This window comes from Lepidochelys kempii, chromosome 9 (assembly GCF_965140285.1).
Source record: "Lepidochelys kempii isolate rLepKem1 chromosome 9, rLepKem1.hap1, whole genome shotgun sequence".
Classification (NCBI taxonomy): Eukaryota; Metazoa; Chordata; order Testudines; family Cheloniidae; genus Lepidochelys; species Lepidochelys kempii.
Window position 1 is genome coordinate 26,276,355 of NC_136388.1, and position 27,493 is coordinate 26,303,847.

The following is a 27,493-nucleotide window of genomic DNA, read 5'->3' on the forward strand; positions in this document are numbered from 1 at the left end:
ACTGAAAGTTCTGAAATTCTCTGCAAATGAAACTTCAGAAAAGAAAAAAACTTTGAAATAGATCAAAACATTTCTGTGGCAGAGTTGACTCACTACAGGCACAGCATTGCAGCACTGTCAACTGTAGCCCCACTCACCAATGGTCGCTTCCATCCTGTAGTAGTCTGCCTCTTGTCGCGGTTCAGCCTATCAGCCAGGTGACTTTAAAGTCTTTCCCCTTCCAGAGGAACAACACAAGAGATCCTTCTGCCCTCTCCTGGCCTATTCCTTAGCCTGTTCTTGAGGCTCAGACTTCTGCCACACTCTGGCTCAGTATATCAAGCTTTTATGCCCCTTCCTCAGGGCTGATAGGGGAACCCAGGCCCACATTCTACTCTGGGTTCCAGCCCAGAGACCTTGTATGCGTCCGATGAAGAGAGCTGTAGCTCACGAAAGCTTATGCTCAAATAAATTTGTTAGTCTCTAAGGTGCCAAAAGTACTCCTTTTCTTTTTGTGGATACAGACTAACATGTCTGCTACTCTGAAACCTGTATAAAGAAGGCGCTCCTTCAGATACGCTGCTGTTTCCCTTGGCCACTGCCTATCTTTGAGCCCCTTGTAGTGCTTCCCTGCAGCCTGTGCATAACCCAGCCTCTCAGTTCTCTGGCTGCTCCCTAGATCCTCCCACCTCTATCTTTCTCTACTAGAATGCCAATCCCTCAGCACTGCATCTCTGTGCCTCACCCTATTGCTAGAGCCCCCTACAAGAATTAATTCATCTTTGTGGAGCTTTCTTCACTCTGCCATCCCAGAGAGAGAAGTCAAACTCCCTACCTCCTCCTCTCTCCTGGGTTGCTATCTTCTGGATATCCCCAGAAGCTTTCACTTTGTTCTTTTATGAAGATCACTCAGCTGGGTCTAGTAACAATTCAAGCGTATCACATCCTCCAGGTGCAGCAAGGTGGGGTAATTGACTCCTGTCAACCTGTTGTTCACCTGTGTGAAGTAGACACCCCATCCCAGTTTTGTTTTGACAAATGTTTAGTTGTGATTTAGACTTCTTATAATTTTGTATTCTAATATAATACTCAATTTATTTCAAAACAAAAAGTCATTTCAAAATGGAAAATCAAAATATTTCATTCCAGCAGTTGCAGGGGATGTTTCACAGTCAGAACTGTTTCAGAAAAAAACTGGGGAAAAAAGTTCCTGCAAAATTGACCCAATTTCATGAAGCATTTTGCTTTTGATAGAACCACATATTCTAACAGAATATAATTATGTCCAAGTTTCCCTGACCAGCTGTAGGGAAATGCCACAGTGAGACATATTGCTAAAACACTGTGGAGCCCCCCCCCCCATGCCACACATTAGAGCAATGCTGAGGAGGCCAGCCCTGCCCCCAGAGTCTAACTCTCCATCCCCTAACCAAAGAGAGGTACTAGCCTTTTATACCACCCCGGAGCCCTGGTTGACTAGACAGTTGGCAAGAAATCCCACCCCTAACATCCTGCTTTCAGTTCTTTTCCCATTGGAGGATAGGAATGCCACTCAAGAAGAGACTGCACACACCATGAGAGAGGCAGGTGCTGATGATGCAGTGACACAGCAGTTCCAGAGCCAGAGCCCAGGGCTTGGAGACAGGCCCAGGTAGCAGCTGGAGTGCATAGCCATTAGGGCTTGCACTACACTGCATACATAATTAGCCACTGCCCTACTCTGAGACTAATGGGACTGAGGCTGTTTGCTATTGATTAAGTTAGAGCTCCTTTGCTAAACCTTTTGGATTTATTTCATTATATTCACATTAACTGTTCCATTTACTGACACCATGGGCTTGTCCATGTTGATGAAAGTGTTGGAATAGATGGATGCATTGCAGTGATTCCTGGGTGAAGTCCTATCCAGGGGAGAAAGGGAATAATTTTGGGTGGGTGGGAATAATCTGTCAAAGAAGGGAGCACCCATACAATACTTTCCATAATAGCATGAAGAAGTCAGCTAATAATCATGGTCACAAATAAATTTACAGGTAGCAGATTGGTATTATTTCCAATTACATCAGGAAGCTGGTGCAACCTGAAAAGAGAGGGAGGTGGGAGTCACTGAGGAGAAAGCCTGTGTATAATGGAGTGAAGGAATATTGGTGGGGAAAGGACACTATTAGGTTTGGTAGCAAATATAAAGAAATAAGCTGTTTTCACTCATCCTCCCCCATGCTCCCTTATTTGCATTTCTCAAAGCCAGCTCACTCATACAATATGGAAACAGTTTGACCAAGCAATGTATCAGCCAGTTTCCATGGTGATCAGCATACAAATTGTCTGCCCAGCCATGTGTAAAAGAAACCATCAGTTTTACGAACTGAAAATACTATGCAGAGATAGAATTTTTCCCTGAATGAGGGTATCACAGGATTGTGCTGCTTGTCAGAACTCCTGACACTTAATTACCAAGACAAGGTGGGTGAGGAAATATCTTTCATGGGATCAAGTTTTGCTGGTGAAAGAGACAAGCTTTCAAGCTTACACAGAGATCGTCTTGACCTGAAAAAGCTCTGTGTAAGCTCGAAAGCTTGTCTCATTCATCCACAGAAGTTGGTCCATAAAAGATATCACCTCACCTACCTCATCTCGACCAAGACAGCTACAAAACCACTGCAAACACTTAATTACCAAGATAGAGTGGTTGTCACTTTAAAAATCTGTGAAAGCTGCATTAGTGATACACTTGCTTAATCTTTCAAAAGAGGGCACTCAAAAAACTACACAGATAGTAGTGGGATAGTGGGAGGGGGGTGAGAGAACCTGGATTTGTGCAGGAAATGGCCCAACTTTATTATCATGCACATTGTGTAAAGAGTTGTCACTTTGGATGGGCTATCACCAGCAGGAGAGTGAATTTGTGTGGGGGGGTGGAGGGTGAGAAAACCTGGATTTGTGCTGGAAATGGCCCACCTGATGATCACTTTAGATAAGCTATTACCAGCAGGACAGTGGGGTGGGAGGAGGTATTTTTTCATATTCTCTGTGTATAAATAAAGTCTGCTGCAGTTTCCACGGCATGCATCCGATGAAGTGAGCTGTAGCTCACGAAAGCTCATGCTCAAATAAATTGGTTAGTCTCTAAGGTGCCACAAGTACTCCTTTTCTTTTTACAGATAGTAGTATTATTTATTCACTGTACAATGCTTGTCTCTACACCTATGCTTACACGTAGACTCATAGACTCTAAGGCCAAAAGGGACCATTATGATCATCTACTGCAGGCCACCAACCCTCAACCACCCACTCTGGCAATAGGCTTATGACCTCTGGCTGAATTAAAAAGAACAGGAGTAAATGTGGCACCTTAGAGACTAACAAATTTATTAGAGCACAAGAAGATTATATATATACATACAGAGAAGGTGGAAGTTGCCATACAAACTGTAAGAGGCTAATTAATTAAGATGAGCTATTATCAGCAGGAGAAAACTTTTGTGGTGATAATCAAGATGGCCCATTTAAACAGTTGACAAGAAGGTGTGAGGATATATGGGGAAATAGATTCAATATGTGTAATGACCCAGCCACTCACGCCATCAGGGGCTCGTTTACCTGCACATCTACCATATATAATAGACATATGCCATCATGTGCCAGCAATGCCGCTATGCCATGTACATTGGCCAAACTGGACAGTCTCCACGTAAAAGAATAAATGGACACAAATCTGACATCAGGAATCATAACATTCAAAAACCTGTAGGAGAACACTTCAACTTCTCTGGCCACTCAGTAAAAGACTTAAGGCTAGCAATTTTGCAACAGAAAAGCTTCAAAAACAGACTCCAGTGAGAAACTGCTGAGCTTGAATTAATATGCAAACTAGATATCATTAACCTGGGTTGAATAGAGACTGGGAGTGGCTGGGTCATTACACATATGTTTCTCCACTGTGGCAACCCGTTTAAAGTGTAGACCAATCTGAAGGCTGTGGAAGGGTTTTCATTATAAAACCTTATTTGAAGAAGTTAAAGATAAAGGACTTCTTCTTTTAAAATGGTCCATAATTTGCTTGGCTGATTTAACTGTTCTAAAAGTGAAAGCAAGACAGCACAAATGGTTAAAAGGTGTCAAATGCATACACTCTGCATCCAGCTGCTTACATCCTATATGGGAATTTAAGTGGAAACCTAACTTCCCATTCACCACATACTGTAGATAATGTCATGAGACACTGCTCACTGGAAACATAACATTTAAGTATTTTAAAATTCTGAAACAACATAGCTTTTATAGCCCTTTCAGTACCTTTAGGATTTGTGATTTTCCCACATCAAAGGAATACTTGAACATGGTATATACTATCCAGGAGCATTGATTGAATCCATTTACTAGAATAACCACAAGAGAAAATTGCACCAATAAAGTCAGCACTGACAACAGCTAAGAGAATTCCCAGAGCTTGCTAAGTAATATGGAATAATGCATTAGTAAGGCTAAGATTTTTGATTTTTTCATGGATATTTTTAATAAAGTCACAGACAGATCATAGGCAATAAAGAAAAATTCATGGAAGCCCATGATCCGTCCCTGACTTTTACGTCCCCGGACTTTTACGGATATTTTTATATTATATTTTATATTATAAAAATATCCGTCACAATATGGGGAGCCTCTAGGCAGCTGGGAGGGCCTGGCTGGGAGCTCCAGGGCCCCCACCACGCATGGGAGCTCAGAGCGCAAGGATCCCCCTCCCCTGCAGCTCTGAACTATGGGGTCCCCTGCCACCAGAGGTCAGGAGCTGTGGGGGCTAGCCAGGAGCTGCAGGGTTCCCCCTCATCCATGGCTGCTCAGAAAACCCACAGTGCCCTGAGTGGCAAGGAGCTGTGGGGTATCCTGCACCCACAGTGGGTAGGAGCTGTGGGGAGCTGCTGTGGTCCTCCGCCACCTGAGGCAGTTGGAAGCTGCAGGGTCCCCACTACCGCCTGTGGTGGTAGGGAGCTGCAAGTTCCCCCTGCTGCCTGTGGCATCTGGGGAGCTCCAGAGAGCTGTGGGGACCTCACTAGCAGCCACGGACAACCGGGTCCTCCCTGCTGCCCACAGCAGCCAGAAGATCCGGGGTCCCCCACAAGCTGACTGCGGTGGCTGGGAGCTGCTGGGGCAGCCGGGTCCCATGGCAGCCAGGAGCTATGGGGTCCCCCCGCCATCCATGGCGGCCAGGAGCATTGGGGGTCCCCCACCACCTGCAGCAGCTGAGAGCTTTGAGGGTCCCCCACTGCCGGCAACAGCTGGGAGCTGTGGGGTACCCCCACTGCCTGAGAGCTTGGAGGCCCTGCTGCCTTGGGTGGCGGAGGTACCCTGCAGCTCCCAGCCACCTGTGTGCTAAAGTCACAGAAGTCTTCAGAAGTCAGGGATTCCATGACTTTCACAATATCCATGACAAAAACATAGCCTTACTCAGTAGCTAGCACTTCTTACCTGAGAAGGCATCGTGTACATCCCAGTCTGAAGACTTTCTTCTGTCCCCAACAACGTTGCTTGCCCAAAGTCTTGGCTTAATTCAAAGACAGTTTGCCAACAGCATGACCTACAACTGTTTTAGCACTTTTCTAGGAAGAAATGGGCTTCATTATGTCCATGTTGTTATGGATTTGTCTTGCAGTAGATAAGGCCTAAACCTATGGGAAACCATGTTCACTCTCATAGCTTTTCTACAGCAAATATTACAATAAACCTTGGAAATCTAGCCATTTTGGTCTTAACACTCTTATGGTGAAAAATAAATGGAAGTTCCTAAACATACTATAAAAATAGTCAAGTTGAAAAAAAGGGAACATTATACATACACACCCACTGACTTTCTTTATACAGTAAATGACTTCGGTTTCCAAGCATGAGTTAAACAGCTGCAAAACTTCAGAATGCAGCTGTTGCATGCAAAAACCCCTCATTCACACACTTACCTATTTTGTATGTGTATAGCAGATGCTCATAACAATGAACAAGAGGCTGCACTTTAGGCAACTGCCTTTGAAAGTTTGACCCTGCTTTCTGAGATTTCTTTTTTTTTAAATCATTGAATGATCTTGGGACACATGATCCCCATCCCTTCTCATGAGTGTATGGTAGTTAAAAAAAAAAAAAAAAAAGGCAGCTGGTGCGAGCAGGTAGACAAGAAAAAAAGAAAGACACATCCTTTGGACCACACAGAATCTCTTCTGTGGGTTTACCATTGGCATTGGGTTTGTTGTTCATAAAAATTTATACAAAAAACGATTAATATCCAAAATCAACAACAATGAACATCTACTGGTATAGAGCCATGCTTATAAAACCAACAGTTTTGTAAAGAGTACTGCTGCATCGAGATGTAAGTCTCAGATTTTGAACAATTCTAAAAATCCATAGTGAGTACATTTTATGAACATATGGTGCTAAGAACATCCTGTCTGCTTCTACAGCAAAAGGAAACTCAAATAGAGTGCATTTATCCAGTGGGTGGAGGTTGGCAGATCCATAGCATCATCCCCTTTTTCTGATATCCTGAAGAAACCCTCCCTGAGTCCTCCAACAAGGAGAGGGTTCTCTAAGTATCTAAGGATACCCTGGATGCTCTGTAGGGAATTGTATCCCACTCTATGAAGAAACCCCCCAAAAAACCTACTACAAACTTGAAGCCTGATGCTGTAACACCCAACGAGATGATGCTGACTATGGGGCCCCACATATATGGGGCAAGTAGTAGGTAACAGAGAGCTATGGGAAGCATCCTATAGGAATCATGCTGCCATGGAGCTCAGGGAGCAGTGGAGAGTCTCAGGGCCTCTGAAGACCTGTAGGACAGAAGGCCAAATCTGCCACTAATTTTGAGGGTGGACGGAGAATGCCCCTCATAAGACCCAGTGGAGGAAGCTCCCTAAACAGGAATTTATAAAGAGCTTCCAGGGTTTTCCCTACAGCTAGAAGACAAATTTTAGCTCAGTGTATTGATTTAAGGTGTAATTTTACCCATATTACAATAGCACCTTAATTGGTCTTGTCCACGACAGCATCACTGAGAGATTAATAAAGAGAGGGATTTCAGGTGGGGAGAGGTGTGGCAATGAGTAGGGTGGCTTCCTACAGTTTTAATGAATTCACTGGCAATTACGAAATTAATTTTTCTGCGATCACAAACAACCCCTAGCCGCAACAAGAGAACACACTGAACTCTTTTATTGTAATTTCTGACTTCCTGCCCCAGTGCTACTTGCTAGACTCAGCTCTTTAAGATAGCAATTCACAGCTGGATAAAAGTCTTGTAAGTCTCCATTTCATGGAAACTAACATATCCTTGTTGAAAATTCTGCAAAGGGTTAATCCTATCAGAATCACAGGTCTTTTCATCTCAAACTTCTGTGATTCCATAATATGTAGCAATCTCATTAGGCCCGCTAAGAAAAACTAAAACTCCTCAGGAAAGACTGTCCTTTGGACAAATTTAAAAATCCTGCTGTGCTTAGACACTCCAGTATCGTACAGTGCTCCCTCAAGAGATCGATTTCTAGGAAATTATTTACTGCATGTGGCTGCAAAGAATGTATACACATATTGAAGATGGCTCATCAATGAACAATATATTACTGACCGCTGTTTGATTTTATGAGAGAGGGTTTTTTTAAGTTATGTTCAAAATCAATAGATAATATACTGATAGCTAAAGGGGAACGTTAGTGGGGCTTGCTGACCATACTGCTTTTTTAATCCATACAATCTATTTTTTTTATTTGAAACATTTTTGAACTGTGCACATTAGTCAGAGTGGATTTATTAGTAGAAATTAGAGACACTCAAAACTCTATTAATTGTGCACAGAGCTGGAAAAATATGTAACGTGCCATATTCACTATTGAATTCCAATTCATCAACCAGATTTTTTTTTTTTTTAATATCACCATGAATTTTTCAAAGCAGCACTTCTGTAACAAGACCTGATCCTACACTCATGGAAATCAAGGGCAAAACTGGTTAGAAATATTAAATTATTTTACTTTTGTCAACTTTTCTGTTAACCCCATGGCTTAATCTACTAACTCTCTATTTTTTGGAGTCTTCAGATCAAGACTAGATGCCTTTCTGGAAATTATGATTTAGTCAAACACAAGTTATTGGGCTCAGTACAAGGATAACTGGGTGAAGCATAAGGTCCTATGACAGACAGGAGGTCAAACTATATGATATAATGGTCAGCTCTGGCCTAAAATTGTATGATCATCTCGTCTGACCTGCATGATACAGGCCATAGAATCTCACTCAGTAATCTGTGCATCAAGCCCATAACTTTTGTATGAGTTATAGCACATCTTTTAGAAAGACAACATGGCTTGATTTAGAGGCTTCAAGGGATGGAGACTCCCCTACATCCATCAGTAAGTTGTGCCAATGGTTAATTACCCTCCCGGTTAAAAATGTGCACCTTGTTCCTAGTCTGAATTCATCTAGCTTCAGCTCACTATAAGGCATGTTTTTCAGATCTTGACTCATTCTTGTATCTCTTTTCTGAGCCCTTTCCAGTTTTTCCAAGGCATTATTCTTGAAGGACGAAGGTTGTTGTCGTGAGACCATTGATAGGAGAGGAAGGATGGTCCAGTAGTTTAGGGCATTATTTGGGGACTTGGGAGACCCAGGTTCAAGTTCTTGTCCTCACAGAACAGGAAGTCTATGACAGAGCAAATCACTTTCTCTCTGTGCCTCAGGATAATAGTACATCCCTCCCTCTCAGTGGTGCAGGCCTAGTGGCAACAGGGAGAAAGGTAGTTCCAGGGTGGCTACTCCCCTCCTTATAGGGGAAGCCACACAACTGACTGCCTGTTTAGGGGAAGCACTGGTACCCCAGGGCCAATAAGGCCACACACCTTTGGAGTGGGGGGTAGGAAAAGGTATCCCCCTTTGTTATGTATTGGAACTGGTTCCTTTTTTTGTTTGACAGTGGGGCACCCCTTAGGCCTGCCTGGAAAATATTGGAAAATAAACCCCCACATGGAAGAATAAATACTATCCAGAGTGGGACTGACTTACTCCAGGCCCCCACCACCAGAGGGGGAAGCACTTAGCCCACCAAGGTTCAGGAGGTGCCTTGCCACAGTACCTTCGATAGATAGAGCCAGCCAAAAGGTATTACAATAGCAGGGTTAATAAAATGGGATAAAGGGTGAAATTCATCCTAGTGCATAATGCTTAAGCCGTATGGTGAGAATGTACAGTTTGTGCATCCCTTGTATATGCAAAGGGGGCTCTCTGCCAGCTTCAAGTAGGCCAGTGAAGGAGAATTGGGACTGGCCAATAAAATATGCACCTAAATGGATCCAGTGGCCCACATTTTCTTCAGAGTGACAACAGCCACTGGGTCAATCCATAGGTTGGTACAGTAACAATATATTGTAGCCCCTTCTCGGAGTGGGCACCCCTGTCTACTCATCTCATTATGTAATTCCAGCATAAAGCTCAGTTACACAGGCTGTGCATAGGGAGGAGTGAATTTCATTCAAAATAAACGAGGAAGGGATAGCATCACAGTGCCAAGTTCATTCACATCAGGAATGAATCTGGCCCATTTGTTCTTTACTCTCTCTGAAGGGGCCCTTTAAGAAGCTTTAGTCTGTCTAGAAAGCCCCACTTTCTGAGTCAATAGCATAGTTCATCCCTGCCTACACTGGCCAGAGGAACCTCAGTAGAAGCACAGGTGCAGTTCTGGTCTCCCAGGTTGAAGAAAGATTAATTCAAACTGGAACAGATGCAGAGAAGGGCTACCAGAGTGATCAGAGGAGTGGAGAACCTTCGTTATGAGAGGAGACTTAAGGAGCCTGATTTGTTTTGCCTAACTAAAAGAAGGCTGAGAGGAGACATGACTGCTCTCTATAAATACATCAGAAGGATAAACACCAGGCAGGGAGAGGAGTTATATAAGTTAAGGGCAAATGTTGGCACAAGAACAAATGGATATAAACTGGCCTTTAACAAATTTAGGCTTGAAATCAGATGAAGGTTTCTAACCATCAGAGAAGTTAAGTTCTGCAAAGGCCTTTTAACGGGAGTAGTGGGGGTAAAAAACTTAACTGGTTTCAAGACTGAGCTTGATACGTTTATGGAAGGGGTGGTATGAGGAGTTTCCCTACAATGCTATATGGCCCATCCGCATCTGCTATTAGCAAATATCTCCAATGGCCAGAAATGGGACACTAGATGGGGAGGGCCCTGAGTTACTACAGAGAATTCTTTCCCAGATGTCTGGCTGGTAGGTCTTGCCCACATGCTCACTAATCACCATATTTGGGGTAAGGAAGGAATTTTCCTGCAGGTCAAAATGGCAGAGACCCTGGGGGGCAGTTTCCACCTTCCTATATAGCATGGGGAGTCTCTGCAACTGGAAGTCTTTAAATCTAGCCTGGAGAACTCCAGCAACTCAGCCAGAGGTTACTGACCTATTGCCAAAGTGGGTAGGAGAGGCTCTGTGTCCTCAGATGCACAGTAGGTCAGACTGGATTATCATGATGGTCCCTCCTGGCCTTAAAATCTATGAGTTGAGCTATCAGAACAAATTCACTAACAGTTTCAATAGGAGGGATGACATTAAGCCAATGTAACACTGAGTTGCAACATACTGTATTTCATAGACAACTTGCACAAATCAAAGCCGGATTATAATACATTTTGACCACAATTTTTGTTTGTCAGGTATTTCACAAGATGGTGAAATACAGAATCACATGCACCCTATTTTGCACTGGTAATTGAAACAAATTAGTGTGATCCCCTCAGACTCATGCAATTCTCTTCTTATTGCACAAGGATAATGAGAACTAGTGTTATTAAATGAAAAAAGAACCAATACATCGAGCAACAATTATTTCTCAACTTTGTTTTTGTCATAGCTGACCCATTACTAGGGTGACCAGACAGCAAATGTGAAAAATCAGGACGCGGTTGGGGGAGGGGGTGGAGTAATAGGAGATAATATAAGAAAAAGACCCAAAAATCTGGATTGGCCCTATAAAATCGGGACATCTGGTCACCCTATCCCTTAAAAAATTATATTTCCCTCACTGTCAGTATTACACTGACTCTCCCCTCTTTGTTAGCTTCATGAATAACAGAAATGACCACCACAATACATATTTCTGAAGAAGGGGAGTTTTATCTTAAAGAGATTTGATTGAAATTGACTTAATTTTTTATGTTGACAAAGAGATTATCAACTTGAAGTTGATTCAGTTTTAATCAAGAGTTCAAATCTTATGTACTACATCAGACCCCAAATCCTCTTTGGGGTTAAGAGACAAATATACCCCCAGGGAATGAGCAGAAGCCAACCCAGAGGCAGGGCGGCTCTAGGAATGCTGCCCCTTGAAATGTGCCGCCCTAATCACGTGCTTGCTTTGCTGGTGCCTAGAGCCAGCCCTGCCCAGAGGGTTCCATTGCTTTTTCTTTTTAAAGTTTCTACATCATGCCAAAGTACTTACATGAACATGGCATGTCTGACTTAGTGTGTTCCTTTGTTTTATTTACAGAACAGCAAGCTTTTTAGTTTGGACTAGGAGCCTTTTTATGGTCTTCAGGCTCTGATTCACAGTCAGTCCATCCCTGGGCTGGATGCAGGAAATGCAAAAGGGGACAGTAGAGAGTGGGGAGGAAGACAGAAGAGGATAGTTCCAGCCACCTTTGTTCTCTCCCTATTCTGGGATAGTTGAGGGGCTTTTGCAGCCTCCAGCATCCGCTGGAGCAGCTCTAACTCATGCTCTGCTAGCCATGGGAAGCAGAGAATAGCTGGAGCACAGTGAACTGTGGCTACCCATCCTCTCTGGCCCTGGCCTTTCCACTCCCTACCCCATATACTGGGCTATTCCAGCTGCTTTATGGAAGCACTGGAGGCCCCTTACACAGGATTTCCATTCCCTTTATGCCACCAAAATGACATAGAAGGCTACAGTGCAACAGACTCGGTACCACACTACACAGCAGGCATTTGACTTCATAAAGTTTTCTTTGATTTCTTCATTTTTTCAGTTATTTACTGTAATAGTCATAGCTACTCCGTTATCCCTACCAATTTTTGTGATTCTTATAACTATATTTTTCTTCTTTTAAAAATTATTCTGTCTCCCTTGTTGCTGTGTGACAGATTCATATAAGGAGAAAAGCCTACTATACCGGGGAAAGTGTGAAATTTACTATGAACAGATTGCTGCCAAATGTATAAAGGAAACTAAAAACGTATTAGTAGGTGGAAGTGGTGATTGCAGTTTGGTCCCTCATTAAAATTCAGTTTCTTAAAACTGTGCATCAAACCACCTGGCTCTAACACTGGCTTCGTAATATAAGCCTACCTCTCAACCTTCCAATGTTGACACTCATATTTTCCGGCATGATCACGCCATACCAATAATTTTTAAGTACAAAATGTGTCTAAAGATGTACTCACTCTGAATACAAAATAATAATGTTGCAATTTATAACAAGTTAATTGGCAGTAGGAGCAGGAAAGAGGGCCTGTAACAGACTGCAAACTGCTTTCTATGATACAGGGGGAAAGCATCCTGATAAACACATTTTATTCTTAAACCGTCATTTGTTACTAACGGTACAGTGTGCAATAAAATGTGTGTCACATGTTTCAGACATTTGGGGATTAGATTCTACGAAGGGGTGTCCTTTCCTGGGCTTCTATTTAGCCTTCTTATACACACCCACTCACCCAATACTACCTGAGGGCTGACAGCACGGCATCTGCTGCTGCACCCACGCTACTGTCCTTCTGGAGCCCAGACGCCCAAACTCTCTGCTACTCTCACTCCCCCCCAAAGAGCAGAAGTGAGGGATAGAGGAGCTGCCCAGGAGCTGAAAATTTTTCCTGCTACACCACCTGCCAGTCAGCAGCCCTTGTCCCACCTAACATGATCTGAAAATGCAGTGCTCTGCAACTGGAAGGCCGAAAGGGATATCTTCTAGAGTATACTGCATAATATGGTACCACAGAGAGGTTCGAATAGGAATTCCCTAGGTAACCAGGTCTGTGTCTTCCAGAGATTGCTAGGCAGAGTTGAGGGAAAGATCTGTTCTAGTTCTGCAGGAATTAATTCAGGGAAGTGCGACAGCCTGTCTTATACAGGAGGTCAGACGAGATGATCACAATCATCCTTCTGGCCTTAGAATCTATGAAAGATGTTCAGAGCAGCCTCAGAGTGAGCACCTATTGGAGCCTGCTTTGAAGTGTACTACACAACATGGAATGATTGGTAGTTCTACTCCTAAAGAGATGCCTAGACAGGTTATGGATGACTGGTACTGGGTTAGGTGATACAGACTACAAAGTGACAGGTTTCAGAGTAGCTGCCGTGTTAGTCTGTATTCGCAAAAAGAAAAGGAGGACTTGTGGCACCTTAGAGACTAACAAATTTATTTGAGCATAAGCTTCCGTGAGCTACAGCTCACTGAATGCATCCGATGAAGTGAGCTGTAGCTCACGAAAGCTTATGCTCAAATAAATTTGTTAGTCTCTAAGGTGCCACAAGTCCTCCTTTTCTTTTTGAGACTACAAAGTGTATCCTTTTCAGGCTCCTATTCTACCCTACGACTTTTACAAACAACAAACATGCAAAGATTCCCATCACTGTGGTTTCTAAGCACAGAACTCTATAGCAAATCTTAACATATGCTTACAGACTTTTACCAACCTTGCTATTTTGATTAAACTAGCTCTGAAGAACTAAATAGTTGGATTTTTTAAATTAAATATTCATACATTTTTAAAAATTACATTGACAGGTACATGCTAGATTCTCAAATTAAAATAGAGAGAGCAATGCTGCTCTCGGTTACAACAGTGTAAGACCTCCGATTTCAATGGCACTAAGAACAGTTGTGAAGTTAATTATGCATGTGTTTGCAGGATCAGGACAAAGTCAATAAAGTTATTTCAGATTTACAACCATGTAACTGGGAGCAGAATATACACATTTAAGGGTTTGCCTACACTAGAATTTTTACCTAGAGTTGAGTTATCTGGCAAGCAATTAAATTAATGAACACATATTTTGTTTAGAACATGTGTGTCCAGGATCAAGCATATGTGGAGTGACCAGACTAGCATACACAAACATGTTAGCTAACTCAAGTTATTTCACAATTAACTAACTCAAATTAAACATTCTACTGTTGACAAACCCTTGGTGGCTGCTAGTCTTAGGATCTTATGCAGATCTGAAACAAGCTGTAATCAGATGCCCACTGAGAAACTCTGATTTATCATTAGCTTTGTAAAAATCCAGGAATACCTGTCCTTGTGGTCTTAATATTGCAGCCTAGACAGTCTTTAGTTTCAGTCTACTTGTTGAGAGACACATAGGTGAGAAGTAAACTGAATATTTTATTCACAGAGGTACAGACCACAAACAATCCAGACAAGCATAACAGATTGCTACCACCAGAGCAAGAAAGAGAGACTGTACTCCGTACATGCTTAGTAACAGGATGATTTACTGGGTTAATCAAGCTGGACATATACATTTGACATTCCATGAAAATTAAGTTCAAAGATGTCTGAAACAAACAAGCAGAATTATTTTAGGTGCTTAAAGTTAGAAACTTATGTTTCTATGTAACCTATACAGCTCTATCCTAAAAACTATTTTGATATCAAGACACAGCAAAAGCCACTTTTGGGGGTGGGTGGTATAGGGGGGTTAATTTTGCTACCAAGTACCCCGTATGTTCAATCATCTCCCTTAAGATACTTCTCATTTCAAAAATGTCTGAAGTGTATGGCACATGTTCTGAGGCACTAGGTAATGATTCAAACATGAATCTCTCTCCTCTGCTTTTTCCTTTTAATTGAAGGAGCCAAGATCCAACATCAGAGGGAAAACAAAATCCTCACCAAAGGAAACAGTATTTGAGACAAGAAACAGGAAAAACCAGACAGCTACTCTAATGCTGCAAGAACATCTAAAAAGGGCTAGGGGTGGGGGAAGTCAAGATCTCAAAACTGAGAATTTAATTACTCCAGTACTTCATTATCTTACTTACTTTGATCTTAATGTTGTTAATCATCAGATGAGTCTGGCAGCAATTCAGAAACAAAATACACACAACCCTACATTGAGGTATTTAAGATTAGTTCATTCAAAGGAGAAATTATTGTTACCAGTATCAGCCTTAAGTACACATGGGTCCCAACTACATTAAATCACATTGTAACCATCTTGAAAAGCTCCAGTTGCTAGAAGCACAAGAGAAGCTACATGTCCAATATGTAGTATTTATTATGCCTCAGAATCTTTCCTATACACACAATAAGTGGTTACTGCATAAACAAACCATTTTGGACTTTTCTATCTGCTCAGCCTTCTGCATCAAAGAAACAACCACAGTAGTTATTTTTAAGGTCTTGAGTAACAGGACAAATGTTTGGTTTCAATTTTCTATTACAAACCCATTAAAATAAAGTATAGTCCACCACTTTGCTGATACTATGCTAACTCCTTATTGTTACAACTTAAACACACTGGGTTGGAAATGTTTTATGGGTTTGGGGAAAATTTCAAACCTCACTGTTTAAAAAACACTCTGCACTTCAAAAATAATGTATACCCACCCCACTGCCATGGTGTTGCAAATTGTGGATAAAAAAACCCAGTATCTAAGTATCTCAAAAATGTTTTACTTCGAGCTTGTCTACACACAGTTTAACTAAGCTGGTATAACCTACAATTGTATTGGCACAACTGTGCGTTTAGATCAGGCCTAACATCTAACCTCACCAGATCCTATGGGGGTACATAAGTATTAGTAACTCCATTTTACACACACAAGTAAATAAGGCACAAAAAAGGCTACAATTTCAAAATCTGGAAGGCCTCTTGTGCACAATATACATGTGTGAACCCATGTTTCTATATACAAATACAAATGTTCTAGGAAAACATTCCCCGCCCCCTTACCTCTGCAGAAACCACACAGCATGTTTAGAAAATCCAGCCATGTGTTACTTGCCCCAGGTCACACTATAAGCCAGTGGCAAATAAGTCAGGACTAGAACTTCTGTACCTGGGCTTTCAGTCTTATTTTTAACCACAAGCCACACCCCCATATACCTCTATATACCATTAGCTATTTTTTGTATCTTTGTCAGAATTTCATTTTTCAAACTTAAATTTTAAGGAAAAACCCTCTGAATGTTGTGAACATATATTTAAAAAAAAAACCACACCCTTAATATTTAGAACTTATATGTAGCTACCAAGCACCTTACAAATAGCTAATCCTCACAACACCCCTGCGAGGTTGTCATTGTCACCATATTGGGGATGGGGCGAAAAGTTAAGATACACTGGGGCAACTTAACCTAAGGCCGCACAACATCAGTGGCAAAACTGGGATCAGAACTCAGAAGTTCCTGCTTCCAGCCACCAGTCCATGCCAACGATGTTAGCATTCTAAGGGTTAGCAGAGTATAAGCTACAAATGGTTCTGAAAAGCTATATGAAAGCAAGCACAGTTTTTAAGGTTAAATGGTGCCTTTCCTTCAGGCAATTAATAGAGCCTGTCTCGTCTAGATGCATTATTGCCTGCGCTTTTCATGGTATTAACTGATGACAGTGGTAGAATTACTCATTAAGACAAAATGTTGGTATAAACATGTAACAGATAACAAAAGATGTTTCCAAAATGGCCCTGGAAAGGAATATTTTTGCATTAACCTTTTATATAGGCAGCAATCTTTGTATTTTATAGCTGGATCACCTTATATAGTTAGAATAAAAATTAGCAGTGAGCTACCCACATTTCAGTAGCTATGAAGGCCGTAGAGTGTTTGGTGTGAGATGCCACATAACACATTATTCTTGACACATTTTCCATAGGGATAGAAAGCGAGGGTCAGTGATCCACACCTCAATTGTGTTGTCACCCACAATTAATACTGTTTGTTTACAGGGCAATATTTGGATGTATCATGGTGCTTTATAAAATGCATCACAGGCTACTTAAATCAAAAGCAATATTGCACTATTTATTTTAATTTGAACTTTTCTGAGATTAATAGTAAAATTAATCAGATTCTTGAATTATTAGATCACAGACTAGATGTACTAAACCTGCTCAGTTTCAAAATGCCTGAAGAGATGTTAAAAGATACAATATAACCCTGCTGCTTTTCTCAGCTTTGGCAGCTATGTCTTGTTCCCTTGACTATGATTCCGTATCAGCTGACCAGATAGATAGACTGGCTAACAGATGATTGTTCAGCGCTTGATACTTTTCCCAAATGAATTTCAGGTGTGAAAGACGTCCCGTTCCTTAAATTATATATTTTAAACACACATGCTCACATTACATAAATTGTGCCTACATCTTCAAGGGTCTGTCCACATGACATCATAAACCTGGGTCTGTGGGACCAAGGCTTGTGAACTAGGTGTTTCCAAGCCTATGCTTGAGTGTCCACACAACACTGTAAAACTGATCTTACAATTACCGGACCTTGGTCTCAGTCTTGATAACAGGTCCATACTGCATCATGAAGATCTGACTCGGGTCTGCAGCATGACCCATGTCCTTACTGCAAAATGTCATGACATGGACCCAGTCACAGCAGGCTCCTGGGAGCCAAGTCCTGAGTGTTTACTGACCTGAGTCAGACTGATTTGTGTGTGGACAGACCTGGGGCTTGGATTCAAACCTGAGTCAGAGCCTAGGCTTATATGTATTGTAGATCTACCCCAACAGATCTGCAGATGACTGCTGCTTTTTTTTGTCTGTCTAGAAGAGTAGCTTGATTGTGCATATACACCTCACAACAGCAACCAGTGTACAATGAAGTGGATTGGACAATTACTTTTATATCTTAGTTATAGGAACTTTCTCCAGGTTCTCCAGTCACTGTACATTGCAACAAATACTTTGTTTAGTTTCCCTTTGACACCTAGCACTGGTGCATAGTGTTAAAAAAAAGGTGAGAGTCAAACAGGCTGTACGTGTGCTCACTTTCCAGTAGATCTAAACTTAAACATATAGCTGAAAATGATGCATTGTCCTGAGAGTTCATTAATGACCCAGCCTTTCAACTGCTGGGTTTTGGTATGCAACAAAATAGTTACATATCACTATGTCGTTTGGGCTTTTTTACCCTTTACATTAAAAAGAGAACATCAGAGCTTACAGTGAGCGCTTAAGTCATGTGGTTAGCCACTTTATGAAACGGTGGTGGTGGTGGTAATGGTAACAGCAATCATGCAGTTTTTGTTTCACTCTTGACGAGGAAATACAATAGCACCTCCAGAATACACCCGGCAGTGAAGAGGAGGAATTGGTCCCTTTCATCCCCAAAGGGCTATATATTACTCGGCTCATTTTAAGTATTTGAGCTTATGAACAAAAACCATTTACCATCCATACTATTTATACTCCCTTAGTTTTAAAGGCAGGAGGGTTTTTTAGCTCTTGATTCTTTCTCCAGGCTACTACTAAAGTAACTCAGATGAATCGTCATTTACTGAAGGCCTTTCAGCCTACCTTGCAAATAACTTTACTTTATGGCTATCATGTCTATGTGAGTTCCTATTCCATGGAGATTTTTATAATCCCTTAGCAATACAGGCATTACAACCTCAAATACAGATCAAGTCTCTCCTCAGTAATATGCACGGAATTCATTTACAATGCCTAACAACCAAGGGCAGTATATAACCAGCAGAGTGTCCTCTCTCTAACCCAAAGTCACTTTTTAAATATTTTTACTGATTTAAGCTGTTAGAGATGGTTACAAAAAGTTTATCACTTAGTTACTGGATGCTTTTCATTAAAAAACAAGATTTTGAGTAAATTTGAGACCAACTACTTTGGGGGGCTAGGGGTAAGGGTAGCGGGGACACACACCAATTGCATCCACTTTGAAGTAGTGGATCATCTTTTCCAGGCACCTTCTCTGTTATCCATGCTTTATTTGACCATTCTCATGTTCCTTGCTTTATTTGACCATCTCCTCTTATTTCATTTTGGTACTACCAATTACTAGGCCAAATCCTCAGCTACAGGAAATCAATATAGATTCTCTGAAATCAGAATTTATTTTCTATTCAGAGGAAGAAACTGAGGTACAGAGGAAAACCAAATGACTTGTCAAGTCAGCTGAGCAGAGTTAGGCACACGACTGGGAGAAACACACCCTGGGGACCAGTTACCCTTTTAGTTGTGCAAGTCAGGAATACCTTGCTCCCAGCTACTGAACCATACCCTTGCTCTCTCAGCCACGTCCCTGTGCCCCACCCTCATTTCCATCTCTGCTAGACTTTCTAAGTCCTCTGAAGGTAACAAGATGTTAACGGGCTTACCCAGTTTCAACTGGAAAATAAGTAATCCTGAGGTAGGTAAAGGTTATTAAATGGTCATGAAGAACTAAGTCTTGTTGATTATCTCCCCGTAAGCCCACTAGACCATACTTCAAGGTAATTAAGTAACAAACATCTGTAAATTCTTGTGTCAAGTGTCACCACACCAAAATCAAATGCTGGCAGCAGCCGCCACATTTCCAAGACTGACCAACAATTTTGGCCTAACTTGGGACACCCAGAGCCTGATTTGGAGGTACCAAAAACTGAGGTACACCCACGTCATTGGCAACTCTTGAGATGTTTTGTGTAAGATTTTATTCATTTACTGACAGAGTCCTATTGAACACAAAGTATCTAGTTGTAGTGCAATGCCTAAAGCTCAGCTTGTAGCTGTGCCACTGATGTGTCAGGGAGCTGTTAGGACTTGTAACAGTTTAATGAAGATATACTCAACCTTTTAAAGTTCCACTCACTTTTATCTTGGCTGAAATGGTTAGAAACCTAAAGAAATAAATCATGAGATACAGACCCACTTCATGACTGAGAAGGATGCGATAGGGAACATTATACAAGTAAACATTTGCATGATTGTGCAATAGTTACTTGATAAGAACCATTTAATCTCATATAGAATCATTCTCCCATCCAGCAATCTAATTCCAAACATGTATACTCACAAGATGACCCTTTTGTTTCAATCCAGTATCATACTAGAACAGAACGTACACTATACACTATCTCCAGAAGGCAGAAAAAAGTGAAACAACATGATTGTGATCAGTATGACTAATCTAGATCTTGCAAAATCTGTTGCAGAAGTGGCAGTCGCTGAGGTAAATGCACACCTGGACGCTGTCTGCTGCCTGGACATCTATCTATTAACACCACACTTTCTACAAAAGATTTCTTGTGCATACAATTTGAAAGACAAAGTTATTTTAAAAAACCCCAAGGCTACATTTTTAGAAACCAATTGCCTTAAAATATTTTCTTGTCAGGAATTCGTAAAATAAGGCTACTGATTCTTATCCGTCTTTTCATTCTTTGCCCAAATCACCACTAGAAAAAAAATGGTAACACCATCGAATGGTTGTTTCCCATGTTGAGACTTAATATTAGTAAATCAGTTTTGGATCTTCTGAGCAAAGGCACACATTTTCTTATTAAAATAGGAATCTCTTTAAATTAGGCACTATAGCTAAAATGTACTTCTATTACAGAATCTTGCTAAGCATATTTGTAGCGTGTCATCTACCTAATCACTACATCAGTTGCCTTAAAGTAGGATCTGATGTGCATTGGAGTATATATTTTAACTTCCTCTGAGGAGACTACTAGTGGAAGTCTAACAAACAACTGTCCACAAATTCTACATCACGTAAACATTTACACTGTAACCTGTCTGCTCAGAAGGGTCAGATTTCGTTGGGTGTTTAACAACCTGAAAGTGACTGGCTGCACAAAGGAACCAGTAAAGCTGAAAATGGGAACAAGGGAAAGTGTTCAATGCCACTTCCATTGATTTTTAATAGGAATTTTCTCCCCATTGCTTTCTTGGGAACACAATCAGGTCCAAAGTTAGAAAGTCAGTCCAAGTATCCTGTTCTACCCATTCTATTTATTTTATAAAATAGGAAACAAAGTATGAACCTTGTGGCACTTAAAGGATGATCAAATACTAATATTGGAGAGTTACTCTCTAGCTACCCCCCACCCCCAAATCCCCTTCTCCAATTTCTAAAGTTTTGGTTACTCCTCACTTTAGTGTTTTTTTTATTTGAAATAAAGCCTGATTTTGAATCTTCTGCAGTGGGTAAGGTATGCGATTCTCTCTTGGGGAGGGAGCTATTCCCAGGACTCAGGGGTTTGGGTAGTTACCTTTGTGGCTGTGAATAAAGAAAATAAATCCTTTCCTATAAGAGAGATTGACAAGCACTGAATTTCTACACAAAACTTGCTGTAGGGTCACTGCATTACAGTAATAACTGGGGAAAGACATTTTTGCGATGGCATTTAGTATAAATTACACCTTTGGAGGTAGGCTTTATATGCTACTGAGAACAGTTTAGGTACCTTTAAATAGTATTTGAACACTGTACACAGCCCACATGATAATTGATTGCACCAGAAGTCCCAGATCTTGTGAGCACATGCACAAAGCACCCAAAATAGTAGCTTCAGCGGATGTAGTGAGGGTGTATTAATTTTTTTTATTTCCTGCTATTTGAATCTGCAGAGTAGAGGAGCTTCAAACAGCAGTCAAAAATGACATATTCATAAGTACTTTGGGACGAAAGTCCTTTTCCTATTTAAAAATCCTGAGAGTTTTGCTATGAATTTCAAGAGCAGGACCTAAGAGAACAAGTGGCATTCACTTTCACACAGATTTCTTACAGAAAAAAAGCTTTATTTTTATTTTTTTTTTGCCACTCAAAGCTAAAATCAGATGTTCTGCAATGTCTGTCAAAATGACACCGAACCAAGAAGCCACAAAGAGACAATCAGCAACTACCTTAAAATGTCCTTTGCACAAACCAGTCACACTCATTCTTTTGAGAGCAGAGTCCTCAAAAATTCTGTAGGCAATATTATGGCTGTAGAATTATGGTCAGCTATAAGGTCTGACTATCCTACTGTAAACCTTCAACACAAGTGCTGCATTTAGCTCTAGAACATTGCATAATTGCAGTGATCATAGAGACTGATATTTGAAAGATAACATACTTTCCTGTAATGGTACATGCTCAGTATTTGTCATGGTCTTTAAAAATGTAATCATTGTGGACAATAGAATATATGGGGTCTGGGTTTTCTACCCAATTAATTAAATTTTCACAACCCCTACTGTGGATTCAGTTATATAACAATATAAAAGGTACATCTTACTGGTATAGCTTGTTCCCACAGGGAAGGGAAATAAGACGTAACAGTATAAAGCACCTTTACAACAGATAACTGCATCCACACTGGGGGGCGGGAACAGTAAGAGGCAGTGTACTCGTAAAGTAGTTTTTGTGTATAGACCAGGCTTATGTTTAGTGAACGACACAACAGTTTGGAGTCTCTGAAAGGTCTAGCTAGCCAGTGCTCCTTTCTGTAGCATCCTCACCAGTCAGGAGAAAATATAATTTTTGAACATTTATATGCTTGCACTCATGGTATTAGACCCATGCCACGTGTTACTACTTAACACATACACCGCTTTGGCAAGAAGCAACATATATTAAAAGACCTTCACTTGTTCTGCTAGGCCAAAGCTAAAACTGGAGTTTATGTTGAGCTGGTGTATGCTATACATACACACTTGCATCATTACTTAGTCAGGTTTTCTTTAAAAAACACCACACACAATCAAAAATGAAGCAATTTGAAATCATGAGGTATTTTGAAATTTTTTAGCTTCAATTTTAGATGTCAATAACTGCTATTCTGCTGGGAAAACTAGGTTTGCCAGGTTTCATTATGTTGAAAGCAGCAATTATGAAGATAACTCTACTGAACAAGTTATCCAGAGATCATCCAGTAATCACCCAAGGACAGCTTCTGTTAGGTACTGAAAAACCTTCCAAATACCATTGAGGTCAATGAGTTTTGGGGGATAGGGGCTCTCAGCACTTGGGGGAAAGCATGTAGTATTTAGACAGGATTGGACCACTGGCAATGGCCAAGATACAGGTATAACATATGCTTTTAAACTTTAATGCACAATGTCTACAATAAGCCTACCTTAGTACTGAAAAAGAAAATTCCTGTTAAGATGTGGCTTATATTAATAATAAAAAACAGCTATTCAGCATGGCGTCTGATTTTAAAGTCCTTAAACAAATTTTTTTATTCAGCTTTTTTTTTTTTTTTTAAGTTCTTAAAGGTGAACTGCAAAAGTGAGGTTTGTTTTTTTTAAAAAAATGAGTTTGTACCTTTTGATGCATTATATAAAGAAGACTAGAAAGAAATCAATCCAGGGTGGGTTGGGGAAAAGTTTGCAGCTCTCTTCATCTGGGTTTTTTTTCTAAACTTATTTTAACTGTAGAAATATTAGTTTGGCAGGAAAGTTTCTTGGGGATTTAAGAGAAGTGAAATATTGTGAGCTCAGATAGAGGTGGATGTTTAATCTTTAAGGCATCATTTCTCCCAAGCTTTTTGCTAGGTATTAGGAATTAAATAGATGCTATCAATCAGCTGAAACTGGGCATTTTGTTTTTCTCTGAAGTACAACAGTCACTTCATTGATTGAAATCAATGAAGTCACATCTGTGTAAGGCCCTGATCCTGCACCACTGATGTCAGTGGGATCTTTGCTATTGGATACAGTGAATTCATGATCAAGGTTTAAATTAGGAGTGAGAAGAATTAGGCACCCTAAATGTTAATCAGTTTGACTAAAAGTCCCTACTTCCTCAGTTGGTCAGCTTTTGGTTTCCTGTGATGTCATAATTTCATTAGTTCCCATAAGTCCTCCTGGACAGACAAATCATGAGTTTAAAAAAAAAAAACAAAAAAAAAAACCCACACACATCTGGGAATTTTGGGGGAATAAATGCCTTTCAGGCCTTCTTTGTATTTTTTAAAAAATCCCATTTTCCCCTCCTTTGCAAGTTACATTTGAAATGGTAAGGAATCACAGTCTTAATGCATAATTTTAAAAGCTGTATCTTTTTCAGTAAAGTATAGAAGTTTACGAACAGCTGACCTTCAACACCTAGACTCCAATAAACCATGTTATTTTTAAAATTACAAAATAAGATCCTAATCCTGCAAGCTGTTCTGCATAGAGCCCAAATGACTTCAACAAGCATTTATATAAGTGTAGGATTCGCCCATGTACAGCATCTTGTAGCATCAGGACCTAAATATAATTATTCAACTGTTTCCAACATTACCAGCAGATACAATAGAAACATTCCCTAGCCTCATGATTTTAGGTTACCTTCCTCCATTCTTAACATACTGTTATTTTGGTTAGACAAATATCACGATTAAAAAGCATACGTCTGCCATGATTGCATATTAAAGTCAGTTCTCCTTACAATACATTAAAAAAACCACAGTTTTGCTGTTCGTTTTTTAAAAAAACAAAACATTTGTATTAAAATTCTTAAAACGGATAGACATTAAACGCATGTCTGGAATTAAAGTTACAGTTGTTAGAATTTTCTTGGTACATCACAACATTAAGATTTCGCTCTTTGCTGGCTGGAGGTACATCCTACATCAGAGAACCAAAACAAAAGAAATCCTCCCAAAAAACTAAATGCCTGTAAATTTGAATTAAATACAGTCCAAATTTGCAAGACATGGAAATGACATTTAAAAGGCTGAAATGGAAATAAGAAATAAATTCCACTAAACAATAGGCCTTTTTGTCCTGGCTTGTTCAGTGTGATTACTGAAAGGAAGCTGTTAAGTAGTTTCTGGAGTAGTAGATAATGGGATTCTGTGGAGCTTTCACAGGTTGGCACCGGCTGGAACAGCTGAGTTTTGAAGGCACTCTACAGACACAGGGTTGCTGTTGGCCCTGTATCACATTTTAGGAAGTCTTTGTACTTTAGAGAGCTAATCAAAATCAGTTATTGCCAACCCAAAAATAAGGAAAACAAACCACCACCACAAACCTCCCTCCCCCCTGAAGAAAAGAAGAAAACACAACTAAAAAAATATTGTGCAGATTTGTAACATTTTCACAGCTGATTTAAAAAAAAAAAATACTACCGCTCTCCCCCAAACTCCCATCCGATACAGCAGGTAAACAAAATAGTTTCACAAATGATCAGCAGACACGTTCTGGCACCCCACACTGTATTGGCATCAGTGTTATTAAAAGTCCCAGTTCAGATGTGCAATACTTCAGATTGGATACACTGTAACAATAATCCAACTTTGCATAGAAATCCTCAGAATCAATATCATAGTCACAGGGTGCATTCAAGGTTGGCTAAAGAAAAGAGAGCACCAATCTTAGTTTCACCCCCACACGTCCACGGAAAGATTTCTCTCTCCCTCTCTGCAATGGTTTCTTCGTTTACTGCTCCCCTTAGTTCCTTAGGTGTAATTTAACTCTTCCAGTTAGAAAACGATTGCTCACAAGCTCCCCTTTCTCCAGGCCGAAACTTTTCTTACTGGTGTCAGTTGCCAATACAGCAATCTGTAAATGGTACTTACGGGAAATATGCAACAATCAAAATCGATGAAATGTACATGCTGAAAAAGCCACGTTTTCAACAATACACCCACCCCGTGACACTGATCACTGCAGCAGCTCGTGCTGCTGCAGCCTGGAATCCTTGTGTATGCAAAGTTGTTTCCAATCTTTGTTTCGAACGATCACATTGCTGCTTCTTTTTGTTGTAAACCTTTGCGAACGACAACATTGCCCCCAAGGCCCTTTCAGAGGATCACGCAGGACGAGCAGCACTGATCGTCCCCGTTGGGCTGGGAAGCGTAGTTCATCTGCCTGACAATCTCTGCAAACAGTTCATCCACTGAAGCTTTGTTTTTGGCTGAAGTTTCCATGAAGGGGCAGCTCCACTCCTCGGCCAGAGCTTTGCCTTCCCCATACGAGACCTCCCTCTCGCCCTCCAGGTCCACCTTGTTGCCCACCAGGATCATGGGCACCTTCTCGTACCTCTTCACCCGGATGATCTGGTCCCGCATGGGCTTGATGTCCTGGAAGCTCTGCTGGTTGACCAGGCTGTAGACCAGGATGAACCCTTGCCCGTTCTTGATGTAGAGGTCCCGCATGGAGGCGAACTGCTCGGTGCCGGCGGTGTCCAGGATCTCCAGCACCGAGGGGGAGGAATCCACCTCGATCTCCTTGCGGTAGAAATCCTCGATGGTGGGGTCATACTTCTCGATGAAGGAGCCGGTCACGAACTGCACGGTGAGGGCGGATTTGCCCACCCCGCCCGAGCCCAGCACCACTACTTTGTATTCTCGCATGGCTCCGCTCCGCACGCCCGGCTCCTTCCTCTCTGGGTCTCTTCTCTCCCTCCCACCTCCAGTCAGCGGGGAAGGAGGGAGGGGAGAGAAGCCGCCCCGCCGCGGCTCTCACTGGAGCGGGGTGAGCATGCAGCCAGCAGCCGGCAGGGGAGGGAGCAGCGGCGGCTAACGCCCGTGCAGCGCCAGCCCCCTTCGCGCGGCGAGGGCTGTGCCCAGCCTCCCGGGCAGGCTCCTGGGCCAGGCAGCCGCGGCCGAGCCCCGGCGGAACGCAAGGGCAGCGCGAGCCCCTCGGCCAGGCAGGCGCCCTGCCCGAGCCTCAGCAGCCCTGGGAGACAGGGAGGCGGCAGCTGCCAGCGGGGCGGGGGAGGAGACCGCGAGTTCTCATCGCCCCCCGGCAGCCAGCGCGTGGTGCACCAGTCCCGCGGTGCCGCCTCGCGCCGCCACGGGCCATCCCTTCCCCGCAGCCTCGCGCTCAGGTCCGCTCACAGCCCGCCCGGACCCATTGGCTCGCGCTAACCCCCTCCATTGGCTTCTGGAAAGGGGAGGGGGCCCACACAGGCACACGCGCCCCCGCTCGCCCTTCTGTTCGGATTGGCTGCCGCCTAGTGCCCGTCAGGCCGCGCTGCCTCATTGGCTCAGAGGTTTGAGTCCCTCCGCCATTGGGCCTCCAGAGGGAGGAAGATGCTTGGCCGCTGATTGTCTTTCTGCCCCGCCTATGAAGGAGTTTGGGCGGATACTTACACTTTGCAAAAGGGCGGGCGGGCGGACGGGCCGAGGGACCCAGTGCGGCCAAGAGGGGCAGGCCCGTCCCCGCCCAGCCGTGTAACGCCTCTTCCCTTAGCCTCGGGTTAGCTCCGGGGCAAGCTGCTGCCCTAGGCACCCCCCACCGGGGAGTGGGCTGCTGTGGTTTGCCGCGGCCCCAGGGGTCAGCCCCGTAAGAGACGTGCTGGGCACGCGGCCCTTTGGACAGCCTACAACAACCCCGAGACAGGCCGGGGTCCCTCAGAAAACAACGGGTTATTTTGCTCCTTGGGAGAGGTGGAGGGGGCCTGGCTGTGGGGGCAGAGGAAACTCCCATCTCTCTTCCTAGCTCTCACTCCTGCAGGAAACTGGGGAAGCCCCTCGGCCCCCTCTCCTGGGCGCAGGGCCTGACCCTGCCTGCTTTGACCTGACGGGTGGGGAAAAAAATCCTGGGGCATGAAAAGGGAGGCCTCACAACACCTGTG

General features: G+C 42.3%; 1 protein-coding gene across 1 annotated transcript; it reads right to left on the reverse strand.

The window, feature by feature from the left end:
* Nucleotides 1-22,578: 22,578 nt before the first annotated feature.
* Nucleotides 22,579-26,870, reverse strand: RAP2B (RAP2B, member of RAS oncogene family). The gene has a single exon (XM_073359641.2). It carries the CDS (start codon nucleotides 26,265-26,267, stop codon nucleotides 25,716-25,718), a length of 552 nt encoding a protein of 183 aa, XP_073215742.1. The 5' UTR covers nucleotides 26,268-26,870; the 3' UTR covers nucleotides 22,579-25,715.
* Between the last annotated feature and the right edge of the window lie 623 nt (nucleotides 26,871-27,493).

Excerpts from the sequence above, each read along its gene's own strand:
- RAP2B (XM_073359641.2), bottom strand. The coding sequence starts at position 26,267 with ATGCGAGAATACAAAGTAGTGGTGCTGGGCTCGGGCGGGGTGGGCAAA.